This window comes from Colobus angolensis, unplaced genomic scaffold (genome assembly GCF_000951035.1).
Source record: "Colobus angolensis palliatus isolate OR3802 unplaced genomic scaffold, Cang.pa_1.0 Scaffold203, whole genome shotgun sequence".
In the NCBI taxonomy this organism is placed as follows: domain Eukaryota; kingdom Metazoa; phylum Chordata; class Mammalia; order Primates; family Cercopithecidae; genus Colobus; species Colobus angolensis.
This window is the reverse complement of record NW_012115189.1, coordinates 3,434,023-3,453,924: the sequence shown is the minus strand read 5'-3', so window position 1 is coordinate 3,453,924 and position 19,902 is coordinate 3,434,023. Positions and strand designations below refer to the sequence as shown.

At 44.5% G+C, this 19,902-nt stretch overlaps 1 protein-coding gene across 1 annotated transcript in view; it reads left to right on the top strand.

Annotated features, from left to right (window-relative positions):
- Positions 1-11,045, top strand: part of GABRR2 (gamma-aminobutyric acid (GABA) A receptor, rho 2) — a 63,953-nt gene extending 52,908 nt beyond the window's left edge. The window contains exons 7-9 of the mRNA XM_011941925.1: positions 1,360-1,512; positions 2,470-2,666; positions 9,646-11,045. Coding sequence (XP_011797315.1) covers positions 1,360-1,512; positions 2,470-2,666; positions 9,646-9,957 — 662 coding nt within the window. The 3' untranslated portion in view covers positions 9,958-11,045. The remainder of the gene's footprint in view (positions 1-1,359; positions 1,513-2,469; positions 2,667-9,645) is intronic.
- Positions 11,046-19,902: the final 8,857 nt, after the last annotated feature.

Below are 19,902 nucleotides of genomic sequence, written 5' to 3'. Positions count from 1 at the left end.
CAGCTACTTGGGAGGCTGAGACAGGAGAATTGCTTGAATCCAGGAGGCGAAGGTTGCAGTGAGCTGAGATCGTGCCACTGCACTCCAGCCTCAGGGACAGAGTGATACTCTGTCTCAAAAAAAAAAAAAAAAAAAATTACCAGGGATGGGGACACATGCCCCTGGTTCTAGCTACTCAGGAGGCTGAGTAGGGAGGATTGCTTGAGCCCAGGAGTTTGAGGCTGCAATGAGCTATGATTGTGCCATTGCACTCCACCCTGGGCAATAGAGCAAGACTCTGTCTCTATTCAAAAAAATAAGGAGAGAGAAATAGAATAAAGGTTCCCAGGAACTCATGGGAGGGGGAATGGAGAGTTATTGTTTAATGGGTGCAGAGTTTCTATGTGGGATGATGTACAAGGTCTGGCAATGAATAGTGGTGATGGTTGTACTATATTGTGAATAATATACTTAGTGCCAGTGAATTGTACACTAGCCTGGGCATTGGAGGCCTGCGTTGAAAGAAGCGCAACTGACTCTCTAAGGCTTTGGAAAAACCTCTCAGAGTCTCATTTCCTCATGTCCCAAATGTCAGACTTTAGAATCATGTGAACAGCCTATTTCTTTCTGTGACAGATGTGGAGTTTGCACGGTAAAGGGTTAGGATCTTACAATAAAGGTGACAATTTCACAACAAAGGTGACAGTGACCAGAGCCTAGCTCCCGCAGCTCCTGTCTCAGTGGTACTGGCCTCAACAAAATAGAACTGTTCCAACCTCTCATGCTCTTGAGCAGCAAGTCACTCAAGAGATATGGTTGTAATTTGCAAATTACAAATACAGAACAAACAACTATAGCCTAGGCAACATGGCGAAACCCCTGTCTCTACAAAAAAATACAAAAAAAAAAAAAAAAATTAGCTAAGCATGGTGGCACGCACCTGTAGTTCCAGCTACTCAGAAAGCTGAGGTGGGAGGATCGCTTGAGCTTGGGAGGTTGAGGCTGCAGTGAGCTGTGAGTGTGCCACCGTACTCCAGCCTGGGCTACAGAGCAAGACCCTGTCTCAAAAACAAACAAACAAAAACCCAAATGACTAAAACTTCCCTTCTGTGTAGTTCTACCCTTTCCCAAAATACTGTGAAGAGAAGTTGGGTAATACCAACTGAGATAGTAAATGTACTAGATATTGGCAAGATATTTATATATAGGAGAAAGTGCTTAGATTTCGGAAAAGAAAGGTATTATGTTAAGCCAACTGATCATTAATTTCAACCTTCTGTTGCTGATGAGGGCCATGTCAGTGAAAGACAGGTTCCCAGGGACACAGTTTGCTTTTACCTCTCAGATGGAACCTCATTGGCTTCTTCTTGTGTCCCCCAGGCTGGTACAACCGTCTGTATATCAACTTCACGTTGCGTCGCCACATCTTCTTCTTCTTGCTCCAAACATATTTCCCTGCCACTCTGATGGTCATGCTGTCCTGGGTGTCCTTCTGGATCGACCGCAGAGCTGTGCCTGCCAGAGTTTCACTGGGTAAAAGCATTTCATAAGATGTGGTCGGGTGGTTATTTTTTTCAACTTATCACTATGTTTACAAAAAGTAAAAATCATTATTTAGAGTTCTTAACTGATGAGCTGTTAGAGTCAGAAGGAGCAACTTCTGCTTCTTGCCTTTGCCATCTAGATGCTGGCCTCAGTTTCCTCCACATTGTGAGAGCCAGAGGGAGCTAAAACAACATCAACTGTGACTGCATCACTTCAGAAAGATTTGGGGTATAGACTTTGACAACTGGCAGTATCAGAGCTCAGTATTTAGATAAATAAGATGATTCTGCAAATGCCAACAATTCCTTCTGTAAATACAAAAACTTCATTTGCTGACCTTGTTTAGACAGACTGAGGGCTTGGAAGCAGGGCACAGAATATGAGATTTCTGGGAAAAGGAGGGCCACGTTCCCTGGAGCTGTGGTTTAGCCTTTTACAGACCCTGAATTCCAGAGTGAGAGTTTACAACATGTCGTTGTAAATTTAGACAACATTAGGTTGGGCTTTGAGAAAGGTGAGGGTTTAAGCAGCAAGATAGAGTGAAGAAGAATCCCGCACGATGGGCCTCTGGGAATTTCCACAGTCTTCAGGGACTTTAGATGAGGGAGAATGTGCCTATTCCTTGAAGTCTGGGAATGTTCCTTCAGAGGTGTCCTTTAGTCACTGTCTTTAATTCCACATGAGAACAGGTCCTCTCCTTGTCGGTCACATCACAGAAACGCAGTCTTTCAGGTGCCTGAAGGATAATGAGATAAGCAGCGGGTTGGCTCCGGGGAGAATAGGCCTGGCAGCTGGTGGAGCAGATCCTTGCCCCTCTCCGAGGCAGAAACACACCTGGAACTTTCTCATGTGGCTTAGGAGATAGAGTGTAAAATCGTGACTTAGTGAGATGTGGGGGCAGTTCTAGATCGCTGTCAGCAGCCCAACTAAGGCCAGGTGTTGCAGGTATCACGACGGTGCTGACCATGACCACCATCATCACGGGCGTGAACGCTTCCATGCCGCGTGTTTCCTACGTCAAGGCCGTGGACATCTACCTCTGGGTCAGCTTTGTGTTCGTGTTCCTCTCGGTGCTGGAGTACGCGGCCGTCAACTACCTGACCACCGTGCAGGAGCGCAAGGAACGGAAGCTGCGGGAGAAGGTGAGACGGCTTCTTCTGCCCTTGTCTAAGTCCATGCTACTGGGTGAAAATGAACGTTGGCTGGGCAGGGGGCAGAGGCAGGGGTTGCATGTAGAAAAAGGAGATGTTTGTGCAAAAGGAGGAGGATCTTGTTTTAGAATAGGTTCTGGCTTCTATCCCAAAGGATTCCAGAAAGGGGAAGGTCTTTGGACAAAGACTAGGAACAGGAAGACTTGGGTCTTAGACTCAACTTTGCCACCTATGCTGAGCCTCAGTTTTCTCATCTGTCAAAGGGAAATTACAGAACCCTCACCTCTACTGTAAGAGTCACATGAGATAATGTATGTGAAAGTTGTTTTGATCTTTCACATACATCAGGATCTAGACAAACAAACTCTCACTATTATTAGTGAACATGTCTAAGGACAATGCCTCCCTGTCTTATGACCAGAGAAGGGAGAGTTCTAGAACAAAAAACCACCTTTATTTATCAGTGCCCAGTGAAAATTCAGCCACAGTAAGGACTAAAGCGAAATATTTTATATATATTTCTTTCTTTTTTTTTTTTTTTTTTTTTTTTTTTTTGAGATGGAGTCTCGCTCTATCGCCGGGGCTGGAGTGCAGTGGCCGGATCTCAGCTCGCTGCAAGCTCCGCCTCCCGGGTTCCCGCCATTCTCCTGCCTCAGCCTCCCGAGTAGCTGGGACTACAGGCGCCGCCACCTCGCCCGGCTAGATTTTTGTATTTTTTTAGTAGAGACGGGGTTTCATCGTGTTAGCCAGGATGGTCTCGATCTCCTGACCTCGTGATCCGCCCCTCTCGGCCTCCCAAAGTGCTGGGATTACAGGCTTGAACCACCGCGCCCGGCCATATATTTCTTTAAAAGAGAAAAACTTCTATGTGTGGCTGCAGAAAGAAGTTGGAAATACTGTGTTATTGGCCTGGCACGGTGGCTCATGCCTATAATCCCAGCACTTTGGGAGGCTGAGGTGGGTGGATCACTTGAGGTCAGGAGTTCAACACCAGCCTGGCCAACATGGTGAAACCCCCTCTCTACTAAAAATACAAAAATTAGACGAGCATGGTGGTGCATGCCTGTAATCCCAGCTACTCGGGAGGCTGAGGCAGGAGAATCGCTTGAACCAGGGAGGTGGAGGTTACCATGAGCTGAAATTACACCACTGCAGTCCAGCCTGGGTGACAGAGCAAGACTCCATCTCAAAAAAACAAAATAAAAAAATAAATACTATACTATCTATACTGTACTGTACTATATTATACTATAGTTGATCCTTGAACAAGGCAGGGTTGGGGGGCTGACCCCTTGTGCAGTAGAAAATCCAAGTATAACTTTTTGGCTCCTCCAAAACTTAACTACTAATGGCCTCATGTTGACTGGAAGCCTTACTGATAAGATAAACAGTCGATTAACACCTATTTTGTATGTTATATGTATTATAAACTATATTCTTACAATAAAGTAAGCTAGAGAGAAAATGTTATGAAAATCATAAGGAAGGGAAAATATTTTTATAATTCATGACGTGGAAGTGGATCGTCATAGGGGCTTCATCCTGGTCATCTTCACTCTGAGTAGGCTGAAGAGGAGGATGAAAGAGCGGGACTGGTCTTACTGTGTCTGGGGTGGCAGAAGTGGAAGAAAATCTAAGTGAATCTCCACAGTTCAAACCTACGTTGTTCAAGGGTCAACTGCAAACTATGAGATAGAATACAGCTGGGAGATTTCACAAAGCCATGCTCATGAGCCTTTGGCACAGGGAGGCAGTCTTTCGTTCATAGTCAGATTCCTATTCATTTTAGTGTTAGGTCTGTGCAAAAGTAATGACATAAACTGCAATGACTTTTGCACCAACCTAATCGTAAATAATAATAATGCTGGCTTGCTCCCCGATCATTGTCAATCATTGCACTAATCAAAATGGGGGTTCATCTAAAAGCTATGGAGATAAAGGGACATGAAAATCTCACATTTATGCACAACTGAGTGGCCATTAGCCTTTTAGCATAAGGGAGCTTTTAAAATTAAAATAATTTATTTTTGCCATGTGATGACATTTTGGTCAATGGGACCTTTACATTTTAGGAAAAGAGAATATGTTGCCTTTTCAAAAATTGTCTTTCAACACCTGTATTATACCTGTCAAGTATTTCCACTTTGTTTCTGTTAACTTAAAAAAATTGAAAATTTATAAATTTGAAAAAGGAGACTTTATTTCTTATAAAGGATTCCAGTCTGCAAGGTGGCCATCCTGCAGGCTGGGGAGTGCAGCCTCCCGTAAAGACCTGGACACAGGTACTTTGAAGGAGGAGGTGTTGGAGTAGGAGCTTCATGCTGAATATGGCTAAATATACATAATCAATAGGCTATAGGAAGATTTACGAATATTTTTGAAGGTAGTCCTGACACATGCCTATTGAACAAATGTGCATGTAACATACAACCCATGTTCACCCTGGGGTGGAGACTTAACAGTTCAATGTATTACAATTAGACCCTATATGTAAAAGGGACACAAAGGCACTCAAGTGAACAGCCTCTGTAAACTGACCAGGACTGGTCCAGGATTGATGGTCTTATCAAGAGAAGGTTACTAAAATCACTCTCTTGTCCAGTCAAAGCTATAGTTATGGCTGGTGGAATAGGGGCCAGGGGTTGGTGACTCAGTGTCTGATGGTCGGTGAGCTGCAATTTTTTTTTTTTAAGACAGGGTCTGGCTGTGTCACCCAGGCTGGAATGCAGTGGTTGCTAACTGCCCTCCATCTCCCGGGCTCATGCTGTCCTCCCACCTCGGCCTCCCAAGTAACTGGGACCATAGGCATGCGCCACCACGTCCAGCTAGTTTTTATATTTTTAAAAGAGATGGGATTTTGCCATGTTGCTGAGACTGGTTTCAAACTTCTGGAGTCAAAGCCATCTGCCCCCTTGGCCTCCCAAAGTGCTGGGATTACAGGCATGAACCACCGCACCAGCCTCAAATTGTTTTAACATCATTTATCTTGAGACCAGTGCTTGTTTAGTTGAAAGAGAAAAAGAAAAACCTTGTGGCAGCACACAGTATATTCTTTAAGTGCAGGGGTATGTGACTTCACTGTGGCCCTAGAATGGCCTTAGGTACTGTTCGTAATTTGGTATCTTAGGGCCATAAAGAATCTGTTCTGTCTTACGATCTCTATTTCAGCATTAACGCTGGTCAGTTGTGTCTAAACCCCAAAAGGAGGTTTAGACTATATACCAAGGTGTGTCCGGCCTCTTGTCCCGTCATGACTGGGAACTCAGTTTTTAAGGTTTCTCTGGGGTCTCCTTGACCAAGACGGGGGTCAGTTCAGTCAGTCTGGGGGCTTAGAACTTTATTTTTAGTTTACATCTCCAAATATATTATACTCGGTTGCTTATTTTTAAAGCTCTAGTCAAACATTTTTTACTTCAGAAAATTGACTTGTTTAAACTTCGGTAATTTGTACACTGGTCATTATCACAGGCCTTTGGACCATATTTAAACACTTTTGATTTATAAATCATTAGACTTTCCTGTATAGAGCAGTTGAAAAAAATAGCAAGGCTTCATCTGACAAACAGGGGCTCACAAACGAACAGTTCACTAGCACAACTTGCCCTGTTTCCCTATCAGGTCCTGATCTTTGCCAGCAATTGTATGACTTTGTTTAAAGAGACAAGGAAGTCACCTGTGGAGAGGGCCTCAGGCCCCTAAGTCTCCCCCTCTGTCTGTGTGAGAACAGACATGCAGGAGGTGAGAGCTCGTACTCTGCTGTTGTCAAACGTAGGATTTAAGACCAAGAAGCATAGTTGCTGGAGAGCAGACAGAGGTGAGAAGGCACCATCTGCTGTCTCACAGAGAAACTAATATTCATGGTCATTGAAATGGTTCCCAATAGAGCTGAGGTTCCTAAGTGGAAGCCATGGAGTACCTGCCCTGGAATCACCTCCTGAGTCTGCTAAAAATAGATTCCCGGGTTTGAGACAGGTTCTCAAAAAATAGATTCCCGAGACCACTACTGGGGGAACCCACCCCCAATATTTCAACATAGGTTGAATTACAATCAATTCATACAGTTAACACAGTTATCACAGTGGTCCTGAGGTGATGTACATCCTCAGCTTACCAAGATAACAGGATTAAGAGATTAAAGACAGGCATAAGAAATTATATAAGTATTATTTGGGAATGGATAAATGTCCATATTAAGATGAAATCTTCACAATTTATGTTCCTTTGCCGTGGCTCCAGCTGGTCCCTCCATTCGGGGTCCCTGACTTCCCACAGCAGACCACACCCTAGGTCTACTGATTCAGAATCTCTGAGGACGGCACCCTGGAATCAACATTTTAAGCAAGCTCCCAGGTGCTTCTGATGCTCACTGAAGTGTGATTTCCACTCTGTAAAGGGAAAAGCTGCCTGGGACCCAATAGGCCCACCCCTGGTTTGAATGGCAGATAAGTGCAGGTGGGAGCATGTGGGAGCCCAGGGCCTGCCTCCCCTCAGCTGCTCTAATACTTTGGCTGATTAGCCAGACCTTGTCTGACATGCCAGGAGCCACTTCCTCTTTCTTAGAAACAGACCAATCTGGAAAACAGGGATTTATCGGAATTTTTGGCATTTCCTGATTTGAACTCAAAATCGTAGGAGAAAAGTCTATTTCATTTTAGCAGAAAGATTTTCAGTTTAGAGCAAGGAGAAGAAGTAAAGACCCGTGCCTTAAATAAATAAATAACCCCCCATGATAATATCACACAATTTTATCAGTTTGGGTGTGATTATACCTAAATACAAAGAGTTGAATAGGGCTGGGCATGGTGGTGCACGCCTGTAATCCCAGAACTTTGGGAGGCCAAGGCAGGTGGATCCCTTGAACCCAGGAGTTTGATTGAGACCAGCCGGGGCAACTTGGCAAAACCCCATCTTACAAAAAATACAAAAATGAGCTGGGTGTGGTGGCGTGTGCCTGTAGCCCCAGCTACTCGGGAGGTCAAGGTGGGAGGATCCCTTGAGCCCAGGAGGTGGAGGCTGCAGTGAGGCGAGATGGCATCACTGCACTCCAGCCTGGGTAATAATAAAGCAGGACCCCCTCTAAAAAACAAAAAAAAAGAGAGAGAGATGACCTCTTACTGACCTTTTATCCCTAATTCCCTTATATCTACACGTCTTTGTTAATTATTCAAGAATTGTTGGCCGGGCACAGTGGCTAATGCCTGTAATCCCAGCACTTTGGGAGGCCAAGGTGGGCAGATCATTTGAGGTCAGGAGTTTGAGATCAGCCTGGCCAACATGATGAAACCCTGTCTCTACTAAAAATACAAAAATTAGCTAGGCATGGTGGCAGGCACCTGTAATCCTAGCTACTCAGGAGGCTGAGGCAGGAGAATCACTTGAACCCAGGAGGTGGAAGTTTCAGTGAGCCGAGATCAAGCCACGGGGAGATAGAGTGACTCTGTCTCAAAAAAAAAAAAAAAAAAAAAGAATTGTTACTGATGGAACAAAGACATAGCAAATAATAATAAAACAATCATGCCTGATGAAAAAAATAGCCCCCCAAACCACAAACAATTTCTTAAGGATAAGAATACTTCAAGTAATTCTAATTCTGCATAAAATCATTCATCTATTTTTGCATTCTAAAGCTTTATGATATTCATCTGAGAGTTTCAAGATCCGTAACAATAAGAGGCAGGTTGTGAAACTTCGTTACTTCACTTTCCTAGATGGAAAAACAGAGGCACTGAAGGGCTGAGAGCCAGGTCAGAAACATACTCAAATCAACGCCAATTGGCTGTGTCAAGTGGGCCTCCTGCCCTTGGTCAACACCAAGCATCCAGGCACCAGTGGAAGCCCACTCTCTACTGACTAAACTATGAGGAGAAGTCAAGCAAAACCATTTCCCTTCCTCCCACTTAGAATGTCTTATGAACACTTTCATACTTGCAGAAACTATTAAAAGAATAGGGTCATGTTCATTGAGGTACCCAGCACCTAGATCCAATACTGCTAACATTTTTCCATTTTTGTGTGGCAAAAACTGCACCAACAGATACATGCTTATATGGAGAAAATGGATTATGCATTCATTTTCTGAATGAATGTACATTTTCTCCATATAAACATGTATCTGTTGGTGCAGTTGAACTGTCTAAAAACACATTGCAGATACCATGACCCTTGATTCTTAAATGTAACTTTTTAAGATAAGGACACTCTTCTACCTCATCATCTTTTTCTTTCTTTTTTAAAAAAGAGACGGGGTTTTGCTCTGTCACCCAGGCTGGAATGCAGTGGCATGATCACTGCTCACTGCAACCTTGACCTCTTGAGCTCAAATGATCCTCCTGCCTCAGCCTCCCGAGTGGCTAGAACTACAGGTGCATGCCACCATGCCTGGCTAATTAAAAAAAAATTTTTTTTTTTTTTTTGTAGAGGAGTCTAACTATGTTGCCCAGGCTGGTCTTGAAATCCTGGCCTTAAGCAATCCTCCTGCCTTGACCTCTCAAAGCACTGAGATTGTAGGCATGAGCCACTGCGCCTGGCTCCTAGTCATCTTTTGATTCATGCACAGAAAGGTGGAGTCCTGCAGCTGGAATCAGACTATGTGGATTTCAAGTCCTGCTCTGACACCAGCTGTGTGGTCTCAGAATTGTATAGCTCTCTGGGTCTTAGTTTTTGCCTCTACAATTGAGGGATTTGGACTAGATCAGTGGTTCTCAATTCTGGCTACACAGTAGAATCACCTGGGAATTTTAAATTAATTGCTCTAAAGTTCAGCCCGGGCACGGCCAGTTTAAAGAGCTGTGCAGATGATTCTAATATGCAACCAGGGTAGAGGATCATTGGACTAAGTAATCTCTGGAGATCTTTCTAGTTCTGTCTTTCTGTGGTTCTGAATAGCAATGTGGCTTTGCTTTTGGGCCAGGCCCCCTCCTCTGCCCACCTCACAAGGCTTAATGATGTTCTTCGTGCTTGCTGCCCATAGTTCCCGTGCATGTGTGGAATGCTTCATTCAAAAACCATGATACTGGATGGAAGCTACAGTGAGTCTGAGGCCAACAGCCTGGCTGGGTATCCCAGAAGCCATATCCTGACGGAAGAGGAAAGGCAAGACAAAATAGTGGTCCACCTGGGCCTGAGTGGTGAAGCCAATGCTGCCAGAAAGAAGGGGCTTCTGAAGGGCCAGATGGGTTTTCGTATCTTCCAGAACACCCATGCCATTGACAAATACTCTAGGTTGATATTCCCTGCCTCCTACATATTTTTCAACTTAATTTATTGGTCAGTGTTTTCCTAGGGGCTCCAAGGCTGTTCCTAGAAGAGGGCATAGACATCAGGGGGGCCTGGCCAGTCATTGACAGGTGGACTTGTTGACCACACGCCCCTCACCAGACAGAGCAACAGCTACTGGACCACCCTGAGCAGCACTCATCTCTCAGAGGAGCCCAGGAGCCCTCCAGCTACCCTGACCCCAGACCTCGTGGGGCTACTCCTTGTTCATGCTATGTCTCGCGTCACACTTCACGTCTCTCTGGGACCTTCTGTTCTTGTGTGTGAACTAGTTCACAAGAATTCCCCTCCTATAAATAAGGACTCAAATGCCTCCTAGACATTCTTAGACCCTCAGGATGCCTAGGATTCAGCTGTGGAGGGAAAAGGAAGAACTGAAGTGCAAGCTTAGGGGCATTCTGGATAGGAGACAGGAAATTAGGAACAAAAAAACCCCGTCAACCCATACAACTGGATTAAGTGCCTACCCAGAAGGGAAAAGAGCTCAGATCCCAGACAGGAAATGATTTGCCTGTGGGAGTATGGCAACCCACAGGATTTTGCAATATTAGAGGAGATTATTCATTTAGCCATCCATTCAACCATTCTTTAAATATTAAGGTCCCACTCTGCATCAGGTACTGTGGAAATGAAAAAATAGTCTCTTTCCTTAGAGATCTTCTCTAAGCTGTGCTCATTCTACGTATGGCATGATGTACTTCTGCTCTTTCCCCTCCTTCAACCCCATTTACCCCATAGACCCATTCTGTTTGTTGTTGCTTTTACTCTTAAGCATATAAGGCAGGGTCTGGGAGAGGCCAGGTCCATAACTTTCAACTGTCCTCCTCCAGTGAAGTTACGCAGATAGAACTAACTTTGCCCAGCAATGATGTGTAGCAATGTGCATGGAGTATTGCCAGCCAGGGCAACTCACCCAAGCTCACCATGGTGTACGGTTTTTTTTACTGGGGTCAGTCATGGATTTATGGCTGATTGCCCACATGGCTGACTTTAGTCTTTTGCCCCTCCAGAGGTTGAGCTGGTACCTTGAGGTCCAGGGCACCTATCATAAATCACATTGTTGGCATAGATTACCTGGTGTGGCCCAAGGCCCGAGTAGACAAAGACCCTTCCATCTCACAGGACATTCCAAGGGCATAGAGGTTGCCTCCCAGGAGCTGGGACTAAGGCTCAAAACTTTTTTGGGGCAAGGTTAGTCCTTTACTACACAGCAACTCTTGTCAATTCCTTATTGTTACTGTTAATTGCAGTGTTACTATTATATATTCAGGCAAAAACATTTTAAAGTATCTCTGCACTAGGTACAGTGGGGTCCAAATTAAGAATAAGAGTAGTCAAAGCTCTCAGAGAAGGAACTAGTAGAGGAAATGCCACACGAATACCTATAATATAAGAATAAGAGTGTTTAGTGCCTCAGTAATAGTTCAGTGTGAGATGGGAATTCTGAGGGAGGAAAAACAGCCCCACCAGGGATCCAGACCTCATGGAGAAAGCAGCCCTGAGATGCCCCTTGAAGGTCAGGATTTTAAGAAGAAGAAATGGGACAGAATACATCCTAGATCTGGGCTGTCTAATATGGTAGCCACTAGCCACAAGCCTATTTAAATTTAAATTAGTTAAAAATATTAACTGGGTGTGGTGGTGTGTGCCTGGGGTTCTAGCTACACAGGAGGCTGAGGCGGGAGGATTGCTTGAGCCCAGGAGTTCCAGGCTGCCGTGAGCTGTGATCAAGCCACTGTAGTCCAGCCTGAGTGAAAGAGCGAGACTCTATCTCTAAAGTAATAATAATTATTATTTAGATTAGTTGAAGTTCAATAAAATTGAAAACTCAGTTCCTTGGTTACACCATCCACACTCAAGTGGGCTCAGTAAGCACAGCTGCTGGTAGCTGCTGCATTGGGCTGGGCAGACCTAAAGACGAGGAAGCCCTACCAGCCAAGAGACCAGCCTAAGCGGATGCATGGGGAGAATGGGAAGGTTTGCCATTGCAGAGAATAGGGTTTGTGGGCAAGTCATTCATTTTGGCAGGATCCTAGGCTATGGGAAGAGGAGGTGAGAGACTGGCTTTTTCCACAGCCCTAGAGATCAAGTACCATGCCGGTACTTATGAGGACAGATTCCCCACTATGGAGTTGCTGGACCCAAGACCACTAGATTTCCCAGCCTCATAGACCAATGAAGAACAAAGGTGCATAAACATGGATAATTGTGTGGTACAGGGCATCTGGACTAGTTTAGAAATCTTTTTTATTTTTATTTTTTTTGTGAGACAGAGTTTCACTTTTGTTGCCCAGGATGGAGTGCAATGGCTTGATCTTGGCTTACCACAACCTCTGCTTCCTGGGTTCAAGCGATTCTCCTGCCTCAGCCCCCGAGTAGCTGGGATTACAGGCATGCGCCACCATGCCTGGCTAATTTTTTTATTTTTTAGTAGTGATGGGGTTTCTCCATGTTGGTCAGGCTGGTCTTGAACTCCCGACCTCAGGTGATCCGCCTGTCTCAGCCTCCCAAAGTGCTGGGATTACAGGCATGAGCCACTGCACCCAACCAGAAACCTTTTATCTCTAGAGACTCTCCCAAGCCACAGTGCTGCTCAAAGAATGATAATCTTATTGTCATTAAATATATCATATTGCTTTGGTTGTAAAACTTATTTAATTCCAACACTACTCCACTTCTGAGTGCATTGTTTTCATGAATTATGACTCATATAACATGGTTGCCTGTTCACAAATTAAAACAAATAAAGATTTATTTTTGCTAGCTTCTGTGTTAAACTGGAGTTAATTCTATAGCAGACATATTTAGAATCATAAACAGTGTTTTATCATGCAGGGCCATGATACAATGACACCATTGTATTTAGCATTGCCTTATTACAGTATAATAGTCTGACACTACTTGAGAAAAGTAGGAAATTTAAAGAGGTAAACTGGAGAAAACATCAGTAGGAGTAGAAAACAGGAACTATGGAAATAGAACATGGGATGATTCACCCTGGAGGCAAGACAGAGAAGCAAACACAATCGTTATCAGGAATGCATGAATGATACTTTACTTCACTGACATGGTGAGATGTAAGATACACCCATATTTTATGTACTGAGAAAAAATACTAATAATCAAATTCTGGAATGCCAATGATTATAATATGAATCCTGATTTCACCAATATGAAACTGAAAAAATGTTAATGCTACAATAAAAGAAATGGGTTTTATACAAAAACTGGTGATTGGACATACTTCATTGACACCAAGGAGCCAACATTTATTTAGCATTTGTCCTCAAGGTCTCGTGCTGAGGTGAGGGATGGTGGTGATCGGTAAAGAAATGAATGGGGAACACTCTTCAGTTATTAAGAAGCTTACACTCTAATGGGTGTGGTTCAAAGGAGGGAAAGATCACAGAATTTGAGGAGTGTTTTCTGATAAATATTGAGTGATGAATAAACACAGCTTTGAGTACCAGAAAAGGGAAGGAAGGGATGATAACGTGGAAGAAGGAAAGCTCAGGTATGTTCAGGGGTCAGTGAATAGACACTCTACGGAATGTACAAAAGACATAAGATAGGAAAAGTAAGTTGGGGCAAAAAGGGCTTTGGGCAGGGAAGTTATAATCTTTTGGAAAATCAATTAATTTGCCATCAGAATATAAACTAGTGTATTTTTCAACCGTTTTAGTTGCCAGTGACAGAAATTCAACTAAAAATGGTACAAGCGAAAAGAAGATATATTGGAAGGAGACTCTAGGGGCTCATAGAACGACAGGGAACTTGAAGGAAGCAGGGAAGCTCTGGGGACTTAAGGGTCTGGAATTGGGTTTCAGCATGTCCCTTCAGGGTCATGTCTCCATCCAACACTCTGTCTGTCTTCATTCTCACCCACTGCAGACAAGTTTCCTCCACCTGGTGTGGGTGGGTGGAGTGGCCTTGATGGTCTTAGGCCCACAGTTTTCTAGTTCAATTACCCAGTGTCAAGGGTCTTTCTATATTTATTCCACTTAGAATAAACCTGGGGAACGAGTTTGACTGGTCTGGGCTGGGCCATGTATGTTGAAGATGATCAGAGCTCTGTGATGTGTTTAAGTTGAGAAAGCTAGAACTCTTCCAAAACACTTTTATTTGGTTCCACCTTTTTGCAAGCATCTGTTAAAGGGAGGCCATCAATTTGAAAAATAAAAGGCTGCTTAGTTTGAGGAAATCAGTGAAGAAGGAAAATAACATTAAGAATAGTGGAGAGGCCGGGCGCGGTGGCTCAAGCCTGTAATCCCAGCACTTTGGGAGGCCGAGACGGGCGGATCACGAGGTCAGGAGATCGAGACCATCCTGGCGAACACGGTGAAACCCCGTCTCTACTAAAAAATACAAAAAAACTAGCCGGGCGAGGTGGCGGGCGCCTGTAATCCAAGCCACTTGGGAGGCTGAGGCAGGAGAATGGCGTGAACCCGGGAGGCGGAGCTTGCAGTGAGCTGAGATCCGGCCACTGCACTCCAGCCCGGGCGACAGAGCAAGACTCCGTCTCAAAAAAAAAAAGAATAGTGGAGAAAGTTCATGCTAAGTTCAGTAATGTGTGAGGGCCACAGTCTATGTGCTGATGGTCACAGAGACTGGAAAGCCAGGAGAAAGAGCTGGCATGCATGGAGGATGAGGAGTTTGAGTTTCACAAGGAACTAGAAATGTGAAATAAAAAGTAGTAAATGTTGGTGTAAGACTGAGAGGGAGATAAAGATTTGGAACCATATCCTAGATATGCTGAATGAAGCTATGAAAATGGACAAAACTCCTGAAGGAGAAGAAGTAGTAGACAGCAGGTCTGTGGATAAGAGCTCAGGAGTATATATTTAGGTGGGAGGAGGATTGTGGTAGAAGCTGGGAGGAGGGAGTTTCTCAACAGGAGGAGGGTGGGGCTGGGAGCAAATAATAACCATAAACACGAGAAGGGTAAAGACTGAACGGATGTGGCAAGGTGTAGGCAGGAGGCTTGGTGGCCACAAACACCAGGTAGACAGCCATCCGTGGTTGTCTCAATCACAGTGATTTAGGAAGGTAGAAGGAAACATGTTCAGAGAATTATGTTACTTATTATGGAAAGACTATTACAGATTCTTGTATTTTTGAAGGCTTAAAACATAACATGGTAGCATACCCAGCCTGAATAAGGGCTGTGTTCTCAGTGGTTGGTTCCCCGAACTATTACACTGGAATTTGGGGGAGTGGCACAAGAACAGCATTTATAACTGGATCATCAGATCCAGTCATCACAGAAGATAAGAGAACAGCTATTAAAGTGACCATATAAGGTAAATGGCCAAGTATAGAGTGCATCCTCTGCTCAGCACCATGCTAAATGCCAGATGTGTGGTTCCTAATTCAGTTCTCACATCAATCCTGCTGTGGTAGGAAGGACTTTCCTGTACTCCATACCTGCTAAGCTGTAGGGCCTTCCATAACTGTATTCAACATGTCTAGGTAGGTGGACCTTGCATGAAAGAATCCATTTCTCATAGTATTTTCAGGAAAAAGGTGATTCATTTCCCACTTAGATGGACAGAGAAGTGGTTAGAAAGAGCAGACAGAAAATCTGGGTTATGCTGAAACACATCTACATCGTTATCTCTATACTCAGGTGAGAACTTGGAGTTATACCAGGACATCCTGGTTTAGCTCCTTGAGGCCGGAAGCTGGCTTTGAGAGACATGACATGCACGTATTCAGGGCAGCCAGGGCAAAGGCATTATGGGTTTCCAGCACTGACGCTGTTAAAAGGCATTATTCATTTAATTAGTGCACAAGGAGAATCCACAGCCCCCGCCACCACCACCATTTGAAACATCTTGCCTTTTTCATTCCATTGCAAAGGAACGGATGGCTGTGACCTAGAGGATTAGCACCAGTTTGGAAGCAGTTGACTTCCCACTCCCACCAATCACTAGGAAATGGTACCAGTAAAGAAGGCTGTGTGCCCTGCATGTGTCTGAGGACAAGTGTGCTGGACTGTTCTCATGGAGAGTTAAGTCCTGTGCTAGGAGGGTCTCATGGCTCAGCCTGCCCAGCCTCCAGAGCCATCCGGAGCCTGCCCACATCTGTAGCATAAGAACGTTCCCCATTAGCAGATTGGATAAAGCACTCAGTTCTGACCCTCTGACCTTCAGATGGCATTTAAAAAATGACATTTGGGCCAGCCATCGATAACATTAGGTTTCAGATTTATTTTAAAAGCTAAATTGAAAAATAAACCTTGGCTGTAGCACACCATTGTTTAACCTAAACTGAACAGGTTAATGGTGGTGGATGCTCTTCTCCACCGTGTCCATTTAGCCCAATATGGCTCAAATTTTAATGTACATATGAATAACTTGGATATCTTTATAAAATGCAGATTTTGATCCAGTAGTTTTGGGAGGGGACCCTGGATTATGCATTTCTAACAAGCACCCAAGAGATATTGGTGCTGCTGGTCTGCGGACCACAGTTTAAGTAACAAGACCCCAGAGCCCCCTGCTCATCATTTGAAGTGAAACTCAGATGCGTCACCTCCTGTCTGTGGCATCCTGACAAGAGAGCTCACATTCCTCTCCCAAGGCAGAATTTATTATTATCTCATCTGTGATCCCAAAGCATTTTGTGCATTGAGGCCTTCCTTTATGTTGTGATTATTCTACTTGAACAATGGTTCCCAGGCTGGCTGTATGTGAGTCACCTGGGGAACTTTTGAAAAACTATCAGTGCCTAAGCCCAGCCCCATTCTGATTTTATTGTTGTCTCAACTCTCTCTCTCTTTTTAAATGACACTATTTTTAAAAGGCTGTTAAGCGGGGATCACTTGAGTCCCGGAGTTCGAGACCAGCCTGAGCAATGTAACAAGATTCCTCTACAAAACAATTTAAAAATTAGTTGGGTGTGGTGGCGCGCACCCAGGCGCGCACCCATAATCGTAGCTACTCAGGAGGCTGAAGTGGGTGGGAGGATTGCTTGGACCCAGAGGTTGACGCTGCTGAGAGCTATGATTGTGCCACTGCACTCCAGCCTGAGTGACAGAGTGAGACCCTGTGTCTAAAAAAAATAAAGGCTGGTACTAAAGTCTGAAATACATTTCTCGGGGAGAGTATTGTCTGGACGTGGTTTCTAAACTATGTTTCCTGGGAACAAGGGGTTCTCTGGAGGGGCTTTAAGGTCTACTCTGGGGGAATGGGTGGGAGACAGAAGAACAAGAAGGAACACAGTGCGTGGGGGCAAGAGATGGAGCCAGTCAACCAGCCCAACAAAGAATACAGAGCCTACTATGAGCAGGTGCTGTTACAGGAACCCGGTGCTTTAGTTCTTCCAGGAACCCAGTGAAGAAGGGTTTACAGAGAGAGAAGAAGCAAAGGGGCTGAGATCCAGGGCCAGGGCTGGAACTGGGGCTTCTCTCCCCAAGTCCTTTTCACTTTTCACAGTTTCCTATAAGAAAGCTACGGAGTTCCAGAAAAAAAAAAAAATGGCCCAAGGGAGGTTTTAGTCTTCTTCTACCAATGTCCTTTCAGATCATTCCAGAAGGCATCTGACCTCCTGGCTGCAGAAATGGGAATCAGGAGTAGGAGGGTCAGATAAGCACCCACAGAGCTGGATTTGCCTGAGCCGCTTGGAAGAAGCTTCCAGCCCTGGATGCTGGGCCTCTGGTTGCCAGCCCTCTTCTGGCCTCTGGCCTTCACCTGCCTCTTTTTTTACTTTCCCTAAGATAGCACCACTGTTCCACCTCCGCTAGGAAGTTGGCAGTTGCTGCCTCCATATCTCCAACTCTTTCCTGGTGTCTGCTCTGCCATGGCATTGGAGAGGCTGTAGAGTGGCACCTAGCCACAGACGTTTCTCATCCTCCTGTGAGTAGAAAGGGTGCAGGAGGGGAGGTTGTCCACAGAGAATGTAATCATGGATATAATAAGAAGCCCTAGAAGGTAAGCTCCCCGAGAGCAAGGATTTTTGTCCATTTCCTCAGTTGCTGTAATTTAGGGTCCACAACAGTGCTTGGCACATGATAGATGCTCAGGAAATATTTATGGAAGAAATGAGTGAACTCTTCTCGCCCATGAGGCATTGTGTACTGTGCTGGATGCTTACTTACTTTGTGTCATTTATTGTTAGCTACTGAAGTATCTCATTCATGTTCAGTGTGGGGGCAGGAGCCTGGAGATTCAGAGGATGCACTTTGCTAGCTTTGTGGCCATGAGCCATTTACTCTGTCTGAGTTTTAGTTTCTCTAGGTGAAAAAAAAAATGTGTGTGTGTGTATGTGTGTGTGTGTGTGCACACAATTCTGGCCTCTCAAAGTGGATGTGAGAAGTGAGTGAGCCAGTGTGTCTACTCAGCCCAGGCTGGGTTAATGGCTCATGCCTGTAATCCCAACACTTTGGGAGCCTAAGGAGGGAGGATCACTTGAGCCCAAGCAACACAGTGAGACTCTGTCTCTACAAAAAATATTTTAAAATTAGCTGGGCATGGTGTCACACACCTGTCTGGGAGGCTGAGGCGGGGGGATTGCTTGAGCCCAAAAGTTGAAGGCTGAAGTGAGCCGTGATTACACCATTGCATTCCAGCTTGGGTGACAGAGAAAGATTCTCTCTGTAAAAAACAAAACAAAACGAAACAAAAACTAACTCAGCCCAGTGTCTGGCCCCTGAAGAAAAATGAAGTAGAAGAAAGAGAGGAGAGGGGAGGAAAGTGAGGAAGAAGAAGAGCGTTGCCATGTTCCCAAGAGGGGAAGAGCATTGCTAAGTTTTAACTTTGCCAAACGAAAATATTTAAAACCACCCACAACCCAGAATATTGCTTCCATGTATTATCACTGCCATTTTATTTTTTTCTCTGAGAAGGAGTCTCACTCTGTCACCCAGGCTGGAGTGCGGTGGCCGGATCTCAGCTCACTGCAACCTCCGCCTCCTGGGTTCAAGCAATTCTCCTGCCTCAGCCTCCTGAGTAACTGGGATTACAGGCATGAGCCACGACACCCGGTTTATTTTTGTATTTTTAGTACAGATGAGGTTTCACCATGTTGGCCAAGATGGTCTCAAACTCCTGACCTCAAGTGATCCATCCCCCTCGGCCTCCCAAATTGCTGGGATTACAGGCGTGAGCCACTGGCTCACTGTCATTTCTAAAACAAAAATTTGAACACTGAAACTGTGGGAAGGTCTGATTTCAGAATATATGAAATTCTTCCCAAGAAAACTCAGTTTGCACTTTACCCTTGACATTTTCACCAAAAGAACAGATGAGGGCCAGGCATGGTGGCTCATGCCTGGAATCCCAGCACTTTGGGAAGCGGAGGCAGGTGGATAACCTGAGGTCAGGAGTTCGAGATCAGTCTGACCAACATGGCGAAACCCCGTCTACTAAAAATACAAAAAATTAGCTGGGTGTGGTGGCACACACTTGTAATCCCAGCTACTCAGGAGGCTGAAGCCGGAGAATCGCTTGAACCTGGGAGGCAGAGGTTACGATCAGCCAAGATCATGCCACTGCACTCTAGCCTGGGCAACAGAGTGAGATTCTGTCTCAAAAAAAAAGAAAAAATCCTGAGTGAGATAAACAGCTAGTTTAATTTTCTGGATGTTCCTTCTTAATAATAAAATAATATAAGAAATAAGACAGCATTTAAAAACAACATTGTGAATAATAATGTGTGACTACATGAGTCAGTAATCTGGGCCATTTGTACACCTGGGATTCAAGTTACTGCTTATCTTAAGACCATAGTGTCCATGAATAATGACATCTTTCGTTTTCCACAATACTATTCTGCCCCTGTCTATTGCATGTCATGTGCACATGCCATATGAATATGAGCATCTAAAGAGTGGGAATGTGTAGTTTTATCTGTGTTCTGGGAAAGTTACCTCTTCATAAACTATACCAGATAACTGTATAACTACCGACAGCTGACAATTTTTATCAAGGTATGATTCACATGCATTAAAATG